The sequence below is a fragment of the Cyrtonyx montezumae genome, unplaced genomic scaffold (genome assembly GCF_038088225.1).
Source record: "Cyrtonyx montezumae isolate F1298 unplaced genomic scaffold, pur_monq_1.0 scaffold_55, whole genome shotgun sequence".
Lineage (NCBI taxonomy): Eukaryota > Metazoa > Chordata > Aves > Galliformes > Odontophoridae > Cyrtonyx > Cyrtonyx montezumae.
Genome location: NW_027072062.1, coordinates 450,668 through 468,919, shown reverse-complemented (window position 1 = coordinate 468,919; position 18,252 = coordinate 450,668). Strand labels below are relative to the sequence as shown.

Here is an 18,252-nt window from a genome sequence, read left to right as displayed (position 1 = left end):
TCTACAGTCTTCCAGCTATTCTGCCCCAAGCCTCTAACATTGCCTGGGGTTGTTGTGGTCAAAGTGCAGGACCCAGCACTTGGTCTTGTTGAACCTCATCCCATTGGCTTCTGCCCAGCTATCCAGCCTGTCCAGGTCCCTCTGTAGGGCCTCTCCCTACTCCCAGTCAGATTGACGCTTCCAGCCAACTTGGTGTCATCTGCAAACTTACTAAAGGTGCACTCAATGCCTTTGTCCATGTCATCAATAAAGATATTGAAGAGGACAGGCCCCAGAACTGACCCCTGGGAAACACCACTCGTGACCAGTTGCCAGCTGGATTTAACTCAATTCACCACCAATCTTTGGGCCTGGCCCTCCAACCAGTTCCTTACTCATCCAAGAGTGTACCTGTCCAAGCCCCAGGCTGCCAGCTTCTGCAGGAATGCTGTGGGAGACAGTATCAAAGGCTTTGCTGAAGTCTAGGTAGGCTACGGCAACAGGCTTTTCATCATCCACCAAACAGGTCACTGTATCATCAAAGGAGATCAGGTTGGTCAAGCATGACCTGCTCTTCACAGAATCACAGAACTGTAGGGGTTGGAAAGGATCTCTAGAGATCATCTAGTTGTCATCCCCCCCTCCCCCACAGCAAGCTCTCTTGACCAGGTTGCACAGGTAGGTTTCCAGGTGTGTCTTGAACATCTCCAGAGAAGGAGACTCCACCACCACTCTGGGCAGCCCGTTCCAGTGTTCCGTTGCCTTCACTGTGAGGAAGTTCCCATGCAAATTTGTGCAAAACTTCCTATGCTTGTTTGTGGATGTTTCCCCTCATTCTATTGCTACACACTGCAGAGAAGAGTCTAGCCTCATCTCTTTGTCTCCACCTCCTTAGACAATTATAGACATGGACTGAGTCTTATTTTTTCAAGGATGAACAGACCCAAGTCTCTCAGCCTTTCCTGATAAGGAACTTTTTTTCCATACACTTTTATCATCTTTGCGGCCCTCTGCTGGACTCTTTTCATGACTTCTCCCATCTTCTTTTGTACTGGGGAGCCCAGAACCGGACATAATACTCCAGGTGAGGCCTCACCAGAGCAGAGTAGAGGGAGAGGATCACCTCCTGAGGAAGCATTTCTTTTTCTGAGGAAGCATTTCTTTTCTGAGGAAGCATTTCTTTTCTCTGAGGAAGCATTTCTTTTCTGAAAGAGTGGTCAGGCACTGGAATGGCCTGCCTAAGGAGGTGGTTGAGGCACCATCCCTAGCGCTGTTCAAGAAGCGTTTAGATGAGGTGCTAAAGGACTTAATTTAGTAGTTGGGTAGAGATAGTGATAGGAGGATGGTTGGACTAGATGATCTTATAGGTCCTTTCCAACCTTACGAACTTATGAACTTATGAACTTATGAACTCCCTCAACCTGCTGGCCACCCTTTTTAATGCACCCCAGGCCTTCTTGACAACCTTGTCCTCGTGATCAACTGCTTTGAAATTAGCACAGCCGGAGCTGCAGTGGCTGACTGAGGTACAGGGAGGGTTTTCGGGAGGTTCCTGTCTCACGGGAACCGAGTGAGAGTTGCCAGACCCTTAGGCTGTTCTCGCGAGAGGCTGACGAGATGTAGGCGTTGCCAGGGTTTCAGCGCCCTCGCCCACACCCCTCAGCTGAATAGGGCTCAGGGAGGGCAGCGAAGTGTTACTACCCACTGTTTGTTTGTTTGTGTTTATATATATATATATAAATATTATTATTTATTTATTTTTAAGTTATTACAATTCATATCTATATATACAAATATAAACTATTTTTATTTATTTATTTACTTACAATTTTCATTTATTTGTTTTTATTCTTTTTTGTGCCATGGTCTCTACTAGACAGAGGGCTTGCCTTAAAAAGGCTGTGGCGACCCAGACAGAAGGTCTGCCTAGAAGCGTGGCTACACAGGTCTCTGGTTGCAAGGAGTGCCAGAGCCTGCTACTGCTGGATGAAGGTGGTAAGCAGTTCTCCTGTGCAAGGTGTGAACAGGTGGAAGATCTGCTTAGCATGGTGGCTGAACTGAAAGAGGAGGTTGAGAGACTGAGGGCCATCAGGGACTGTGAGCGGGAGATTGACTGGTGGAGTAGCTCCCTAGAGCGCCAGAGAGAAAGGCACCGGGGAGATCCCCCGCAATTGGTGGTGGACTCCCTGACCTGTCCCTGTAGGGCAGAAGGGGGATATCTGAGAGATAGGGAGGGCTGGCAGAGGGTCCCTGCTCGGTACCGTGGGCAATCTCCCCCTCTGCCTCCCCAGTGTCCCCTAAGCAATAGATTAGCAGCATTGGATGTTGAAGAGGTGATAAGGGGTGAAGTGCAGGAAGATTCCCGCAGGAGGTCACCAATGGCAAGGCAGTCAACTCCATGCATTGAGACTGCTGCTACTAAGAAAGAAAGAAAGGTGATCAAAGTGGGTGGCTCCCTTCTAAAGGGAACTGAGGGCCCCATTTGCAGACCAGACCCAAACCGCAGGGAAGTGTGCTGTCTCCCTGGGGCCCAGATCAGGGACATTGCTAGAAGACTCCCGAATTTGATACGCCCCACTGACTACTACCCACTACTCATAGTTCAGGCAGACTGCAATGAAATATCTCAGAGAAGTCTGCGAACTATGAAAAGAGATTTCAGGGGATTAGGGCAATAAGTTCAAGGGGTGGGAGCACAAGTGGTGTTTGCTTCCATACCTTTTGGGGTGGGAAGGACACAGAATGTGCTAAGAAAACACAGGTGATGAATAATTGGCTGAGAGGTTGGTGTAGAGACAGACACTTTGGGTTTTTTGACCACGGGGCAGTTTACTCAGCTCCTGGCCTGTTATCTGTTGATGGAATGCACCTGTCTCAAAGGGGGAAATGAATCCTAGCACATGAGCTAGCTGGACTCATTGAGAGAGCTTTAAACTAGCTGTGATGGGGGAAGGGGATAAAACAGGGCTCACCAGTAAAGAGCCTAAGGAGGCTTTGCTGGAGAAAGGGGTGAGGCAGATATCTCAGCTGAAGTGCATCTATACCAATGCACGCAGCATGGGCAATAAACAAGAGCTTGAAGCCATTGTGAAGCAGGCTAACTATGACCTTGTGGCTAGAGGGAGACCAGAGGGATTTGGATAGGCTGAACAGCTGGGCTGAGCTCAATGGGATGAGGTTCAATAAGACCAAGTGCCGGGTCCTGCACTTTGGCCACAATAACCCCATGCAATGCTATATTGGCTTGGGGCAGATTGGCTTGAAGAATGTAGAGAGGAAAAGGACCTGGGGGTGTTGGTTGATGCTCGGCTTAACATGAGCCGGCAGTGTGGCCAGGTGGCCAAGGCGGCCAACGGCATCCTGGCCTGTATTAGAAATAGGGTAGCCAGCAGGAGCAGGGTGGTGATCATCCCCCTGTACTCAGCTCTGGTACAGCCGCACCTCGAGTACTGTGTTCAGTTTTGGGCCCCTCACTACAAGGAGGACATTGAGGCCCTAGAGCATGTTCAGAGAAGGGCAACAAAACTGGTGAGGGGTCTGGAGCACAAGTCTTATGTGGAGCAGCTGAGGGAGCTGGGATTGTTTAGTCTGGAGAAAAGGAGGCTCAGAGGAGACCTTATCTCACTCTACCACTTCCTGAAGGGGGGGTTCTGGTGAGGAGGGGGTGGGCCTCTTCTCCCTGATAAATAATGACAGGACGAGAGGGAATGGCCATAAGTTGCGCCGGGGAAGATTTAGATTAGACCTGAGGAAACATTTTTTTTCTGAAAGAGTGGTCAGGCACTGGAATGGCCTGCCTAGGGAGGTGGTTGAGGCACCATCCCTAGCGCTGTTCAAGAAGCGTTTAGATGAGGTGCTAAGGGATTTGATTTAGTAGTTGGGTAGGGATAGTGATAGGAGGATGGTTGGACTAGATGATCTTGTAGGTCCTTTCCAACCTTATGAACCAGGGCACACTGCTGGCTCATGGCCAACCTGGCCCTTCGTGAACCCCATGCTTGTCTAGGCCTGATCCCCCAGTTGTCCCGCACATGTCCCTCAAGGTAATCTGCTTCATAACCTTCCCTGGCACCGAGGTCAGGCTAACAGGCCTGTAGTTCCCCCAGATCCTCCTTACAACCCTTTTTGTAGATGGGAGTCACATTGGGAAGCCTCCAGTCTTCCGGGACCTCGCTAGTCAACCAGGGGCACTGATAAATGATGGAAAGCAGCTCAGCTATCACGTCCACCAGTTCCCTCAGCACTCTCAGGTAAATTTCATCCAGCCCCATAGACTCGTGGCAGTCCAGTTGGAAATACAGTTCTCTGACTGTTTCCTTCTGAATTGTGGGGAGTTTATTCTGCTCCCCAGCTAAGACTTCCAGGTCAGAGAGGGGAGTACCCTGAGGAGAACTGGTCTGACTTGTAAAGACAGATGTAAAGAAAGCATTGAGAACCTCAGTGGTCACTTTCACAGCTGCATCCAGTAAAGAAGAGAGATTGTCTCTGGTCCTCCTTTCACTATTGATATATTTGTAAAAGAGTTTCTTGTTCCCTTTTACCCCAGTGGCCAGGTTGAGTTCAAGCTTGGCTTCTGTATTTCTGATTTTCTCTCTCCACATGTTCTTGGTACTCTTCTAGAGTTGCCCGTCCCTTCTTCCACAGGAGGTAGATTCTTTTTTCTCCTGGATCCTCAGGAAAAGCTCCCTGTTCATCCACCATCTTCTTCCCCACGAGCTCAATTTGTGGCTCAGGGGGCCCTTAAGACTTCCTTCTTGAAGAGCAACCAGCTGTCCTGGACCCCTTTACCCTCCAAGGCTGAATCCCAGGGGACTCTCCCCACTAATTTTCTGAACAATTCAAAGTCTACCCTCCAGAAGCCCAAGGTAGCAGTTTTGCTGTCCCCACTCCTGGCTCTACGAAGAATCAAGTACTCTACCATTTCATGGTCACTCTGTCCAAGACAGCCCCCAACCTCTACATCTCCCACCAGACCTTCTCTATGAACAGCAGGTCTAGCAGGGCTGCTCCTCTGGTAGGCTCTCTCACCAGCTGCATCAGGAAGTTATCCTCCATACACTCTAGAAACCTAGACTACTTCTGTGCTATGTTGTACTCCCAGCATATGTCAGGGAAGTAGTAGTTCCATACGAGGACAAGGGCTGGCAATCACGCCACTTCTTCCAGCTGCTCATAGAACACCTCATCCATCTCTTCATCCTAATTATCTGGTCTATAACAGACCCCCCACCACCAGGATGTCTGCCTTGTCAGCCCTTCCTCCCCTGATCTTTACTGTCATGGTTTTATGATTTTTGGCATTGGTATTCCACATCATAACATCATGTAGTGCATTAAGAGTGAAAGAGTTAATGCTCTAGCTGCGTGGATCATTGATAGTTCCAGGTATACCTGTCTTAGAAGAGAACTACATTCCCCAGAGGACTGTGCAGTGCTTTGCATTTTTACATGTTTCTGCTCAGAGGGAAAGATAAAAACTGCCTGCGGTCACAGGACCCTCTCTTTCCTTTCAGATCGACCCAGCAGCAGGTGCTCGCTGCCATCTCGCCTTCAGCATTTAGCGTAAGGCCTTTGGTTTATCAGACACTCTCTCTTGCTCATTTTATTTGATTTATTAGCTTCCATTCCAATTATATTGTATTTGTGTTTATATTTGTATTTATATTGTGTTATTTTGCTTTCTGATATCTTATTCAGTAAATTAGCTTTCCTCCTCAGATCATTGCCGCTGTTTTGTTTCTAGGCCCATCTTTCTTTTCTGTTTCCCCCTTCCCTAGGGCATGGGTCCCCAATTGTCATGGAACCAGACCAAACCAGCCTGGTAAACTGTTGACACTTTACCCACAGGGATTCAACCTTATCATCCCCAGCCACAAGCTCAGTAACATCAAAGCACTCTCTTTAACATGGAGAGCCACGCCACCACTCCTCCGTCCTTGCCAATCCTTTCCAAAGAGCTTGTAGCCATCCTATTGCAGCACTCCAGTTATGGAAGAGGTCTCACCATGTTTCCATAATGGCAACTAGGTCATAGTTTGCATGCCACACAATGGCTTCCAACTCTTCTTGTTTGTTGCCCATGCTGCGTGCATTGGTGTAGATGTACTTCACCCTAATCCCATTGCCACTCCCCTAGGCCCATCTCTAGCAGGCCTGGTTTTATCCCTTTCCTCCTTAATATCTAGTTTAAAGACCTCTCTACAAGCCCTGCCAGTTCCTGGGCAAGAATCCGTTTCCCCCTTTGAGATAGGTAATACCCATTGGCAGATCTCAGGCCAGGTGCCAAGCAGACCACCTCGTGATCAAAGAACCCCAAATTCTTGCATTTGGGCCAGCCTCTCAGCCAAATGTTTATAAGGTGGGTTTTTTTGCTCCTCTCAAGTGTCCTACGCTACCACTGTAGGAATACAGGCAAATACTACTTGTATGCCAGCTCCATCAACTAACCTCCCCAGTCCCCTGAAATCATTTTTTCTAGTTCTTAGGCTTCTGTCAGTGACCTCATCACTGCCGGCATGATCAATAAAGGATAATAATCAGAGGGCCAGATCAGAATGGGAAGCTTTCTAGCAATATTCCTAACCCAGGCCCCAGGGAGGCAGCACACCTCCCTATGGGTAGGGTCAGGCCAACATATAGGGCCCTCTGTTCCTCTCAGGAGGGAGTCACCCACAACTACCACCTCCTTTCTTTCCTGGCAGAGGCAGTCTCTAGGTATGGAGCTGACCACCTCACTTTAAACAACTTTGGAGGCAGACCTCCCACTGCATCCTCACCCACCTCTCCCTCTGGTTGCGGGGCTTCAAACCTATTACATACAGACAGCTGGGGAACTGAGGTAGGTTGGGATGGAGGTTGCCTGCATTGCCAAGCAGAGACCTGTTGCCATTCCTCCTCTCCTCTCAAGCTGGCTCTATCTGCTTGACTATGACAGGGAGAGTGTCCACCATAGTATGTGGGATGCAATCCCTGTGTCAATCTCACAGAGAGTTACTATACCCGTCAATCTCCCAACTGCACTCTCTGATGGTCCTTAATCTCTCCACCTTCTCTCTAAGCTCCACCACCAGGATGAGCAGCTTATCCACCTGCTTGCACCTCACACAGGTGGAATCTTTGCCACACCCCCAGCAGCAGCAGGAGGCTCAGGCACTCCCTTGCATTCAGAGGGCCAAACCACTACGTTCCTGGACAGGCCTTCTGTCTGGGTCACCACAGTCTTCTTGAGGCAAGCCAGCTGTCTGGTAGAAACCACGTGTAAACCTGTGGTCTCAGGGACAGTCAATAGGAAAGCTGGTCTCCTGAGCAAAGACTGACAGCTCTTACACACCCTGCCACTTGACCCACCTCTCACATCTGCTGTTGCAGCGTGCTGTTGGCAGCGTGTTGTGTGGGCAAAAGCTAGCATCCACCCTCCCTAGGGCTACTTATAGCCTAGCAACCAATGGTTGAGGTCAAGAGATTAAGAGTTCTAACTCCACCCCTGCTAGTTCAGCAGCCTGCCTGCAAGCTGCCAGTCCCCCAGCACCAGTGCTTTTGCTGACTTCAAAAAAGCCCTAAAAGGAGCTTTTTTGTCAGCCTTTTTCACTTTAAATTCCTTGCCCAGTGCATTCTTACCTGCCCTGAAGCTGGTCTCTGCAAAGTAGTTTCATCTCAACCCACAAATTCTACTCCCCCCCCCCCTCAATTCTCTACCCCATCCAACTAGGAAGAGAGGGGGGAGGAGGAGGGGGGTGAATGAACAACTTTGTGGTGCTTAGCCACCTGCTGTGTTAAACCACGACACATTCTCATTAAAGAAAGAAAAATAAATCAAGAAGGCAACGTAATAAAACCTGCATGGACCATGGTCTACTGACTTTCTACAAGACTGTTAATGACAAGTAGGAAAACCAAGACAAAGTTGAAAAAAAATAATTAAAAATCAAAGAATGAAAAACAAACTTCAAAAAAAAATATATGAAAAGCAAACAACAGAAAAGCACACAGCAGATCATACCACAGATATCCTTTACACCCTGAACATTCTATACAAATGATTCCTCCGGAAAGAGAAAAAGACATTTTGTTACCATAAAAGTTTATGATAAGCATGCATGTCAAGACACTTATACATGTATGTATTCAAGAACAAGCTTCTTCATATATTCAAAGTGTTAACTAATTACACTAAACATAACAGTATGAATTTTTCAATTCCTACCATTCCATCATAACGGTCTCCAGGTCTGCCCCTTCGGTCATAAGACATAAGATCTCTAAAATGATAAAAGCATGAGTTCTGTGCTGCTGTTATGAACTAGGTTATATATTCTCATTCAAACATTAATTTTCATGACTTGCACACAACTCAGTTTGACTGCTTTAGCCAAGTTCCAAATGACATAAACTAAAGTTACAGAAATATTGACTATAGTCCTGATAGACTGCTATATCACAGAAATTATTACATTCAAGTTTCTCCAGTGCAATACACACACAATCCTGAATAATCACTACCAACATGGAATTGTGAAACAAGTCCTGCGAACATTAACATAATTCAGAAAATTGTACTCAACCTCAGTTTTATAGAACATATTTATACAACAACTCACCCGCCACGAGGAGGTGGTGGAGGAGGAAGAGGAAGATTACGAGCTCTGCTGCCACCTCTGCCACCACGACCAGGTGGAGGTGGTGGAGGTCCTCTGCGAGGGCTCATATCATCATAGTCTCTTCTTGATGGAGGCATAGGTCGTCCACCACGATTGGGAGGCATTCGATCAAAGCCTCCTCTTCCACGCATTGGAAAGCCTACTGGACGTCCCCTTCTATCATCAAACATCATTGTGAAGCCACCATAGTCATACGTTTCATCATAGAAATTGGGATCATAAGGCTGGGCCCGTCCTTTAATTGGAGACTGAGACAAACACACGCACACACCAGTTACCACTGGCTGTTACATTTACACATTCTGAATACATTATTGATTTCATAATGCTGAAAAGAAAAGGCAGAGACAGTAACATGCTTTCTAAGATTGAAAACTATGAGAAAGATACTACTGTTAATGATAGGTGGCCCTCCCTTCCTCACCAACTTTACGTTTCTTCTTTTAATGATCGTAACAGTCCATCCGTATCAAAAATTGCTTCCCTCTCCCACAGTAGATCTCAAACATAAGAAACAGGAATAATTTCAGACTATGCTAACAGTCCAACACTTTCTTTGTTAGTGGAGAAAAGGTACTTAATTAAAAACAGAAATGAAAAGATACAATTTTCCACCCTGACTTTCACAAACACTAATGTAAGAATAAAATAAGACATTACCTCAGAGATAAGATCCAAAATAATCTTGATGCATTCCACAACTCTATCAGGTTTTCCACCGATAAGCACCACTCTATCAGTGGAATGAGGACAACACTCTTGGAAGAGCTTAATGGTGGTCTGAGTATTCTGTTGAAGAAAAAACAAAAACTTCAAACAGAAGTATAGGAGTTCTTTAAACCATTTTATGTACATTAAAAAAAAAGACTAAGTTTTAAATCTTTTAGTTATGACTCACATACACAGTAATTTAATTGACTATTAGCAAAAGAATCACGTACCTATTGTAAGCTTACAGGTTTAGAACTTTCATACATCATAAAAACATGCTTTGGACGCAAGACAGTGATGTTTTCAGAATTATCATAGAATGGCTTAGGTTGGAGGGGACCTTATGTCTAGTTATCTTACTGCCCTCAATCCACACAGACAGACTGCAGGTTACACCTGATCTGACCTAGAATTGCCTTTAACACAGTGCCAGTAAAGGATAGAAAACAACTCTCTAGATTCATAGAGCAATTCCTCATTCCTTCACAAAATGAAACAACAGTCTTCAATGAAGTAGAAGAACAAAACAAACAAGCAAAAAAAAATTAAAAATCCAAACATATTAAATTATCATCATTACAGTTTGTGGAAATGCATCCATGCTAAATCATTTTACTACCACCAATACATATATAGTCTACTCCACAATTCATTCCAGAAGAAGTAATGAATGCCATTTTAACTTAAAAATATATATATATATTCTTTTTTTCTTTGTTTATAAAGGTTACTCTATTGCTAATATGCTTAGAAGTTCAGTAGGAAATCCTAGGCTCTATCATAAACAGCTATTTTATTTGTAATGGTTTGCAAAAAAAGTTGCAATAAGCTACTCAACTCAATCATAGAACACAGAAATAACATATAGAATATGGAATATGTTCTGAAGGAATTATTGTACAAAAGATATTTGTACACTTTGCTTATGAACTCAAAACACTTAATTTGTTTACAGAATCAAAACAATCCAAAAAAATAGGTAACAGTACCTCTCTGAGTTCTTTGATTTTAGCACCCTTGACACCAATGATTCCTCCTGCCAGACTTTGGTGAATTAGAAGCCTTAGTTCACAGTCAAAGTCACTACCTTTGTAGTGTTGATACTGTAGGAAAAATGCATATATGGGAAGAATAAAATATTAATCACAGGGGAAAAATAAGATTATAAAATACTATTTTCTAAACTAAATAAGTTTTTTTCCCTTGCAAATATCACAGTATGGACTTGTTCAACTGTAACACTGTATTTACAATGATAAAAAAAACCACCTATTTAAGCACTTTATCTCAACTTGAGGTGATATGTCGAGTTAGTTTTCCATTTATTTTTTTTTTACATTCGTATAAAACATTAAGATACCAAACAGCACAACAAACTTGCTAACAAAGTCAAGACAGAATGGAAATTACAATACAGCTACTTGAAGCTGGAAGCTGAACAAGTCAGGAGACAAGTGTTTTGAAGAAGATACTGTTCTAAATATTAATTTTGTAAGAGACCGTCTGTCTCTATCCTCCACCAAAAAAACCCAAAAAACTGCACAAAACAATGTAGCTTGAGATCTATAGGCCTTTAAAAAAAAAAAAAGAAAAATTTAATGTTATTACACAATTATCTAGACTCATTTTACTTTAAAATCTAACTTTATACCTCTGAAGAAGAAACAAACCCAAGAGACATACCTCTTCTAAAGTAGGGATAATCTTCTTCAATATTTCTCCAATCGTCTCTGTATCTGCACTTATACTCAAGATACTGTCAGAAGTCAAGTGTTAGAAAATATGGAGATGTAAAAAAAAAAAGCAGTAGCAATAAAATTCATATTCATAATTATATATGAAATTCTATCAAGACTAACTATACAGAAGAACATACAATTAATATTCCCCATTTTGAGTAAACCTGCTCACTGAATTTACAACACGTGGATCTTGGATTATGCTCATTACATATTAATGATAAATAAAAGAATGTCTTGCAGAGAGAGTAAGCAAGAAAGAACAAGCAAGAACTTTCAGGTGGGCTCAGAGTAAATGGGCAAGAAACCCACACAGAACTGAAGCAGAAGTGAATACTAACTTTCCTCATCACCACTAATTTAGGATATCCTTGTTATTACATTGTTAAAAACGGCACACAATTCTTGTAGAAAAACTGTGAATATGCAAGTGGTCAATGCTACATCTAGAGTGAGATTGTGAGACTAGTGAGAGATTATTAATGGGCTCTGCAATAATAGAAATGCAAATAAAAGACAAAACAAATAAAAACATAACACAAACAAGAAGTGAAGGAAAAATCAACCAGTTATTTCATTATAAATAATTAAAAACAGACACTACTGGGGGGAGCAAGGTAGGCCACAAAGACAGGGGAAGAGACTCTGGAAACAATTTGATTTATAATGCAGTGAATATGCAGCACTTGAAGCTATACTCCTTTCAAAAAAAAAAATAGTAGTAGATTAAGTGGGCAAGTCATGTAAAAATTCAGTGACAGAAAGACTTAATGGTGAAAATAAAACAGAAAACCTGAAGAAAAAATACAAACAAAACAATACACAGTCTATATGTGGATGCTATTTAATTATATAAATGGCAGGTAATAAAATACATTTATCTGTTTCTAATCAGGCAGTGAGGCATAAACTATTGGGACATACCGCTCAGGGCCACTGCTGTCTGGGACTGAAACACTTGCATTGTACTGCATTGGTCATGGATGTTCGTGGATGTTGGCATTGGGCATGGGTATTCAATCAGAAGTTGTCAAGTATGGTACCCATTTGGCAATGGGCACATTTTTGGGCATAGCCAACCAGGGTTTTCACATGGGCGTTCAGGGCAGATGGGCCAACGTCATGGTGGGCAACGCAGGGGCAAGACGATCCAGTACATGGGCAATGAAGATATATGGCCAAAACAAAAAACCAACACAAGGAGAGGGAAAAGGGGGAAAATTGATAAGTTTTAATTTAATACAAACTATACTTCTTAATCTCAATTAATTAAACAAGCTAAGTTGTTCTGAATATTAACACAATAACAAATCGCTACGTGAGTTATTTTTATCTATCTAAACTACTTTTTACTTTTAACATGAGGTTTCAGTAGCAGGCTGGCTCATGAGGGTAGACACAAAACTTGTTGAGCTCCATATTACTAAAACATTGGGCAAATCAGAAAAGCTAGCATTACAGACCAATCCAAGTTAAATATATACATCAATATATTTACTTAAAAGCAATGAAACAAAAACACTAGCTGACAAAGTCAGTGAGCGTATGAATGATTTCTGACCATTAAAACTTAGTTTTCAGTTCTAGTCACTATAGGTCACTTAGTTGGAACTTATTCTGCAATGATATATAACCAAATACTGTGTTGAACACAGTCTTACTTGAAAAAATGGTTGTAATTGTAGCTGATGCTAAGTACAGAAGTGTAAACAAATTCAAGAAAAACTGCCAAATGTTATTAACATATTAATACTGAGCATCTCTAATCACAAGTCACCCCACTATAAAAAAATAAATAGATGTCATGACCATTTAAAAACACTTAGTGTAAAGTGTTTATTTATTGATCTATACCCACGCTTAAATCATGCAAACTTAACAGTCATGTTTTTGTGTATCATGTCCAAACTATTTCATAACAACAGATGGACCATTACTTTTCCCCTCCCCTAAAAGAAATTAAAGCACTGTCTATCACTGGGTTAAGCCAGTCACCTGTAATGGCTTTAAATAGTATTATTATTCACACATATTAATACCCTTTACTGTACCATTTTGCATCTTTGGCAATATTTGTAATTAAAGATATTAACTCAATTGAAATGCATAATGTAGAGAAAAACAGAACGAAAGCAGTTTAATATAAACCTATCACCCTACATGACTCAAGCTGGAATTTAATTACAATACAAACTGAAAAGCTTATCTCCTCTAAGAATCATAAACAGCCCATAATTAGCTTACTGATTAACTAGAGTTGAATTTATACATTTATAGGAATGTACACAATCAAGTTTGCAATGTAGTGCTCTGAAAGAACTGGTGCTAAATTAATTCAAACTCATACTCACATCTGTACGAAGTGCCTTAATATTTTTGCCACCTTTTCCAATCACCGCTCCAGCATTCTGTAAAGCAGTTTTCAGAAATAATCTTATTCAGTGCTAGCATAACATGTTTTTGAACTGAAAACTAAGAACAATGCATCTATTTCTGCATTACCTTGTGGGATAGTTGTTTTGCTTTTGAAAGGTTCAAATTAAATTGAAACATACTAACGTAGCTCAGGGTTGGTGGGTTTTTTTGTTTGGTTTTTTTTTTTTTTTTTTTGGAAGCACGCTTGCAAATTTCACATTTGCATTCTGAACATTTGATTATTTCAAACATTACCTCTGGCTATACCTACGTAACTCAACATAACACTCAAACAGATACAATCTAAAGAAGGTAAAGCCAATACAATTATTCATCTCCAATTGCTAAAATCAACAGGAATAAACTAGCAGATATTCAAGGACACTTGAAAAACCTAGTTTTTACTGGGCTACTTCAAGAACTACACACAACTATTGCTTTTATTACACAGTTTGTACACAATGCTAACAGCACACAAACATTTTGCAACACTCCACGCAACTTGACTATTAACCATAAATGTGCAGTTAAGGTAACATTTCCCCACCCCAACATAGAAGACTGAGTTACTTCAGACCATGCAAAACATCTGTAACGACCAGAAACACTAGAACAGATTAATAAATAGCAACTTTACTGTCATAATTTATACTATCCAATGAAGCAATTGCAATCCCTAAAGCATCAATCTCATTTTTTTTACTTGTTAATACATACATATTTAGTAAATCTAAGAAAACTACTAAAATTTGGAGAAAGTCCTCACCTTGCCTCTCATATTTGATTTACCATCATTAGCTGATTCTTCTCTAAGCTGCTTGCTTTCTGAAGACTAACAAACAGCCATTCCCTTCAAAAACAATGGCCTTCCCTCTAACACTGAGGATAATTCAATTGCAATATCCTTCTACTATCATTACAGAACCACAGCATTGAAGGGGTTGAAATGGACCTCTGGAGTAGTTTGCAGAGGACAGCATCCAGGTGGGTTTTGAACATCTCCAGAGAAGGAGACTTCACCTCTCTGGGCAGCTTGTTCCAGTGCTCTGTCACACCCTCAAAAAAGTTTTTCCTCATGTTCAGATGGAACTTGTGTTCCAGTTTGTGACCATTGCCCCTTGTCCTGTCACTGGGCATCACTAAAAAGAGCCTAACTCCACCCTCCCTTTAGCTATTTATAAACATTGATAAGATCCCCTCTCAGCCTTTTCTCCATGCTAAAACAGTCCCAGGTCTCTCAGCTTTTCCCCATGAGATGTTCCAGGCACCTAATCATCTCCATGGCCCTCTGTTGGACTCTCTCCAGTAATTCTGTCTTTCTTGAACTGAGAAGACCAGAACTAGGTACAGTCCTCCAGGTGTGGTCTCACCAGGTCACAGTGGAAGGGGGAAGTAACCTCCCTTAATATTCTGGCCACACTTTTTTATCGCACCCCAGGATATCATTGATCTTCTTAGCCACAAGGGCACACTGTTGGCTCATGGCCAATTTGTTGCGTTCCAGGACCCCTAAGTCCTTCTCAGAATTCCTTTCCAGTAGGTCAGCCCCTATCCCAGGGGCATCCAACCTGAGGCACACAGGCTGCACTCAGCCCAGAACAGCTGGCCCTGCCTCCTGCTGCCACACCATCATGGTGGCAGCTCTTCCTCTCTGAGCTGCGCGGTCCAGCCAAGCACAGCCACAAGCACAAACCCATTAACCAGCAACAACCAAAACATCAGCCAGAAACAACTCCTTTTTACTCAATGCAGTCCAGATAAACCAAAAGGTTGGACACCCATGCCCTAACCTGTACCAACGGATGCAGTTATTTCCCCCCGTGTGTAGGACTCTACGCTTGCCTTTGTTGAACCTCATTAGGTTCCCCTCTATCCAATTCTCCAGTCTGTCCAGGTCTTGCTGAATGGCAGCACAGCCTCCTGGTGTGCACTTACAAATATTCCTAATAAATTATTTTACACTAAATAAAGCATATATTCTTTCTAAACATACACCACAAAATACACTTGGTCACCATTGTCTTAAGCAATGCTATAAAAAGGAAGAGTGATACTGAAAGAAAAAACCCAACATACTTTGCTTTGAAGCAGAATGCGTAACTCAACCATCTCATCTGTGTTCCGAGATCTTTTGAAGGCCTGCTCTTCTTCCATATCTTCTGCAGGACGTTTGCCTGTAGACAGGTCCATGGGGAGGAAAACACATACACTTAAAATTAAGTCACAATGAAACAGTATGTGCATCAAGCTTATGCACTGTATTCCTAATAAAGTATTCTTTCCTATTAGCCCAACACTAACTTTGGACACGTATTCCGAGCATCTATACAGACAGAAAATTGTTTTTTTTTTTTAATTTCATCAACCTACTGATGACCCATTCCAAATCTACATACTACAGTTGAAATGAAAACTTCACAGACTTCACGATAAATTCAGATCACTTCACTTAAAGTACTGCATCATATGCCTAGCATTTATTTAAAAATTCACAACTGTGAAAAACTCAAAGCAAAACAGCTCAAAAGTAATTCACCCAACACTGTAGTACTGGTAGAACAGAAAAAGTTTCTAAACTGTTTTGAAAAACTAGCACAAATCAACCCATTGCTAATGCACTAACTTCTTCACTTAAGATATTCACATATATATGCACATTCCTGCAATGTAGCAACTGCAATGAATATAGTAATAAGACATACCTGACAATATTTTTTAGATATGATCACACTTAAAAAAGAAAACAAAACAAAAACAACATACAACTGAATATTTAGTTATCAAATATATTTCAACTTCTATAACTAAGGGTTTAGAAATATTTGTCATGTCTAAAACACCCCCCTCCAAAAAGTATATTTTCATGATAGAAAAACCATGCATAACTATATTGGATACTTAAAAAATAAAAAAAAAAAACAAAAAACAAAGATGAAATGAAAAAACACTGCTGATAGAAACATATTTGATATAGTTAAAGTACTGAAAAATAACAAGAATCACCGAGATTTAAAAAGGTTCTCTCTCTCTCTCAAAAAAAAAAAAAAATCAAATAAAAAATAGCCCTTTAAAAATTTACCATTTGTTTCTGTGTTGGTAAAGGTCTCCTCCTGTTGTTCAGTCTCCATTATCTTTTATTCTTAGGCAGATAAAACCTGTTGTAGAATAATTAAAAAAAAAAAGAAACAAAACATTTGGGGAGAAAAACATACATTGTACTAAAGGGGGGGGGAACAAACAAACAGAGAGATGCTTAGATGCTTACTTTTAGAACTTACCTGTTTTATATTTTATTTTTGCTTGTAGAACAAAACACAGGTGTTTTGGACAGGATCAATACCCAACAACCTACTGCTTCAAAAGCCTATAAAAACAGCATACATCAGTCATAGCACCATTTGTTTACAGCTCTGTTTCTTACTAAAATGAAATTCTGGGGTTTAACCTAAGCTTTTACTGCAAAGCTTTTCTTTATAAGAGGAGATATAGTCATATCTGTAAACTTAAACAGTTACAGTCTGGATTTCCTTAGTTTTCAAACAATTGCTAGTTTTAAACAGTCATGTTTACTGATAATGACTTTCAAGTATTTGAAGTTCCTACTTTTATTACGTTACATAACATGCCTTGGACTTCCTTTCTGAGAGATGCTAAATATCAATTTACTCCTATTGTTTAGTTCTAAACAATTTAGACCAGAGAGTACAGAATTTTATAACCTCTCCATCAACTTACTAACAGGTTCTCTATCATGTCTTCTATTTAAGCGTAACAGATGAACAAGAGAAGTCATGCAAGCCACACTAAAAAAAATACTAGTAAAAACAACGTAGTTACACATAATCATCCCCAAACATGCACCAGGAATCTAAAAGCAGCTAAACCTTTATTATTCTGTTTGTGATCTATTTTTTATAAAGTAGCTACTAAAGAATAGAGGTATCACCAGCGTCCACAGACATGACAAAAAAAAAAGCCGGTGGACGCCCGCGCGTCTCTACTCCCACTTCCTTCGGGACAAACTGCCTCGCCCGCACATCCCCTCCCCTTCTGCAATCCTAGCGCAAACCGCGCATTAGCCATTTCACTGTCTGCTCGGGGCAACGTTCGCCTTTACCTTTCTCTCCACATCGCCACAGAACACTCAAAAGCCCGTCTTGCTCCTAGGTAGGGGAAGAGGCGGCATTACATAAACCCCCACAGCCCTGAACCAATGGCGGGGATCACCAAAAATGGCGACTACTGTAATGGCGCCTATCTGCTACTAGGCGGAGCCAGGACCGATTAAACCATCACCACGCGGTCACAAGATTTCAACCCCTCTGCCCAGAAAGATACAAAGGAGCGCGACCCAAGGCCGACAGAACGCAACGGCCCCACCACCGCCGCGATCGCTCCCGAAGGGAAATCAAACCCACTACAGAGAGTTTCTTAATCAGCCTCATACAGCCATTTCCGTACAGGCCACAACCGAGAGCGTACTCCCTCCTCTTCCCATCTGCCCACCATAATTCCCAACAACAAGCTACAGTTATGTGCAAGAAGGCGACGGCCATTCCGTTGACTTTAGTGCACGCCTGTTAGCGCTACCGATCTCCATTACATTGTTAACTCCGAGTGCCTAAACCACGGCCACTGAGGAGCATTAGTTGCCTGCAGAAACGAAAAAAAATCCTTCTCACGCTTTCCCCTTTGGGCCTGCAGGTTACGCTAAGCCACCCTACATTTGCTAAGGACGTGTCACTCTCAGC

At 42.0% G+C, this 18,252-nt stretch overlaps 1 protein-coding gene across 2 annotated transcripts in view; it reads right to left on the bottom strand.

The window, feature by feature from the left end:
• The window catches only part of LOC136056595 (heterogeneous nuclear ribonucleoprotein K-like), a 33,103-nt gene extending 16,445 nt beyond the window's left edge, over positions 1-16,658 (bottom strand). For both annotated transcript variants that reach the window (XM_065748880.1, XM_065748881.1), the window contains exons 1-9: positions 16,581-16,658; positions 15,578-15,675; positions 13,438-13,494; positions 12,011-12,054; positions 11,031-11,103; positions 10,337-10,450; positions 9,297-9,425; positions 8,577-8,884; positions 8,183-8,237 (exon numbers count right to left, since the gene is read on the bottom strand). In XM_065748880.1, the coding sequence (XP_065604952.1) occupies positions 8,183-8,237; positions 8,577-8,884; positions 9,297-9,425; positions 10,337-10,450; positions 11,031-11,103; positions 12,011-12,054; positions 13,438-13,494; positions 15,578-15,675; positions 16,581-16,629 (927 nt within the window). In that variant the 5' untranslated portion in view covers positions 16,630-16,658. The remainder of the gene's footprint in view (positions 1-8,182; positions 8,238-8,576; positions 8,885-9,296; positions 9,426-10,336; positions 10,451-11,030; positions 11,104-12,010; positions 12,055-13,437; positions 13,495-15,577; positions 15,676-16,580) is intronic.
• Positions 16,659-18,252: the final 1,594 nt, after the last annotated feature.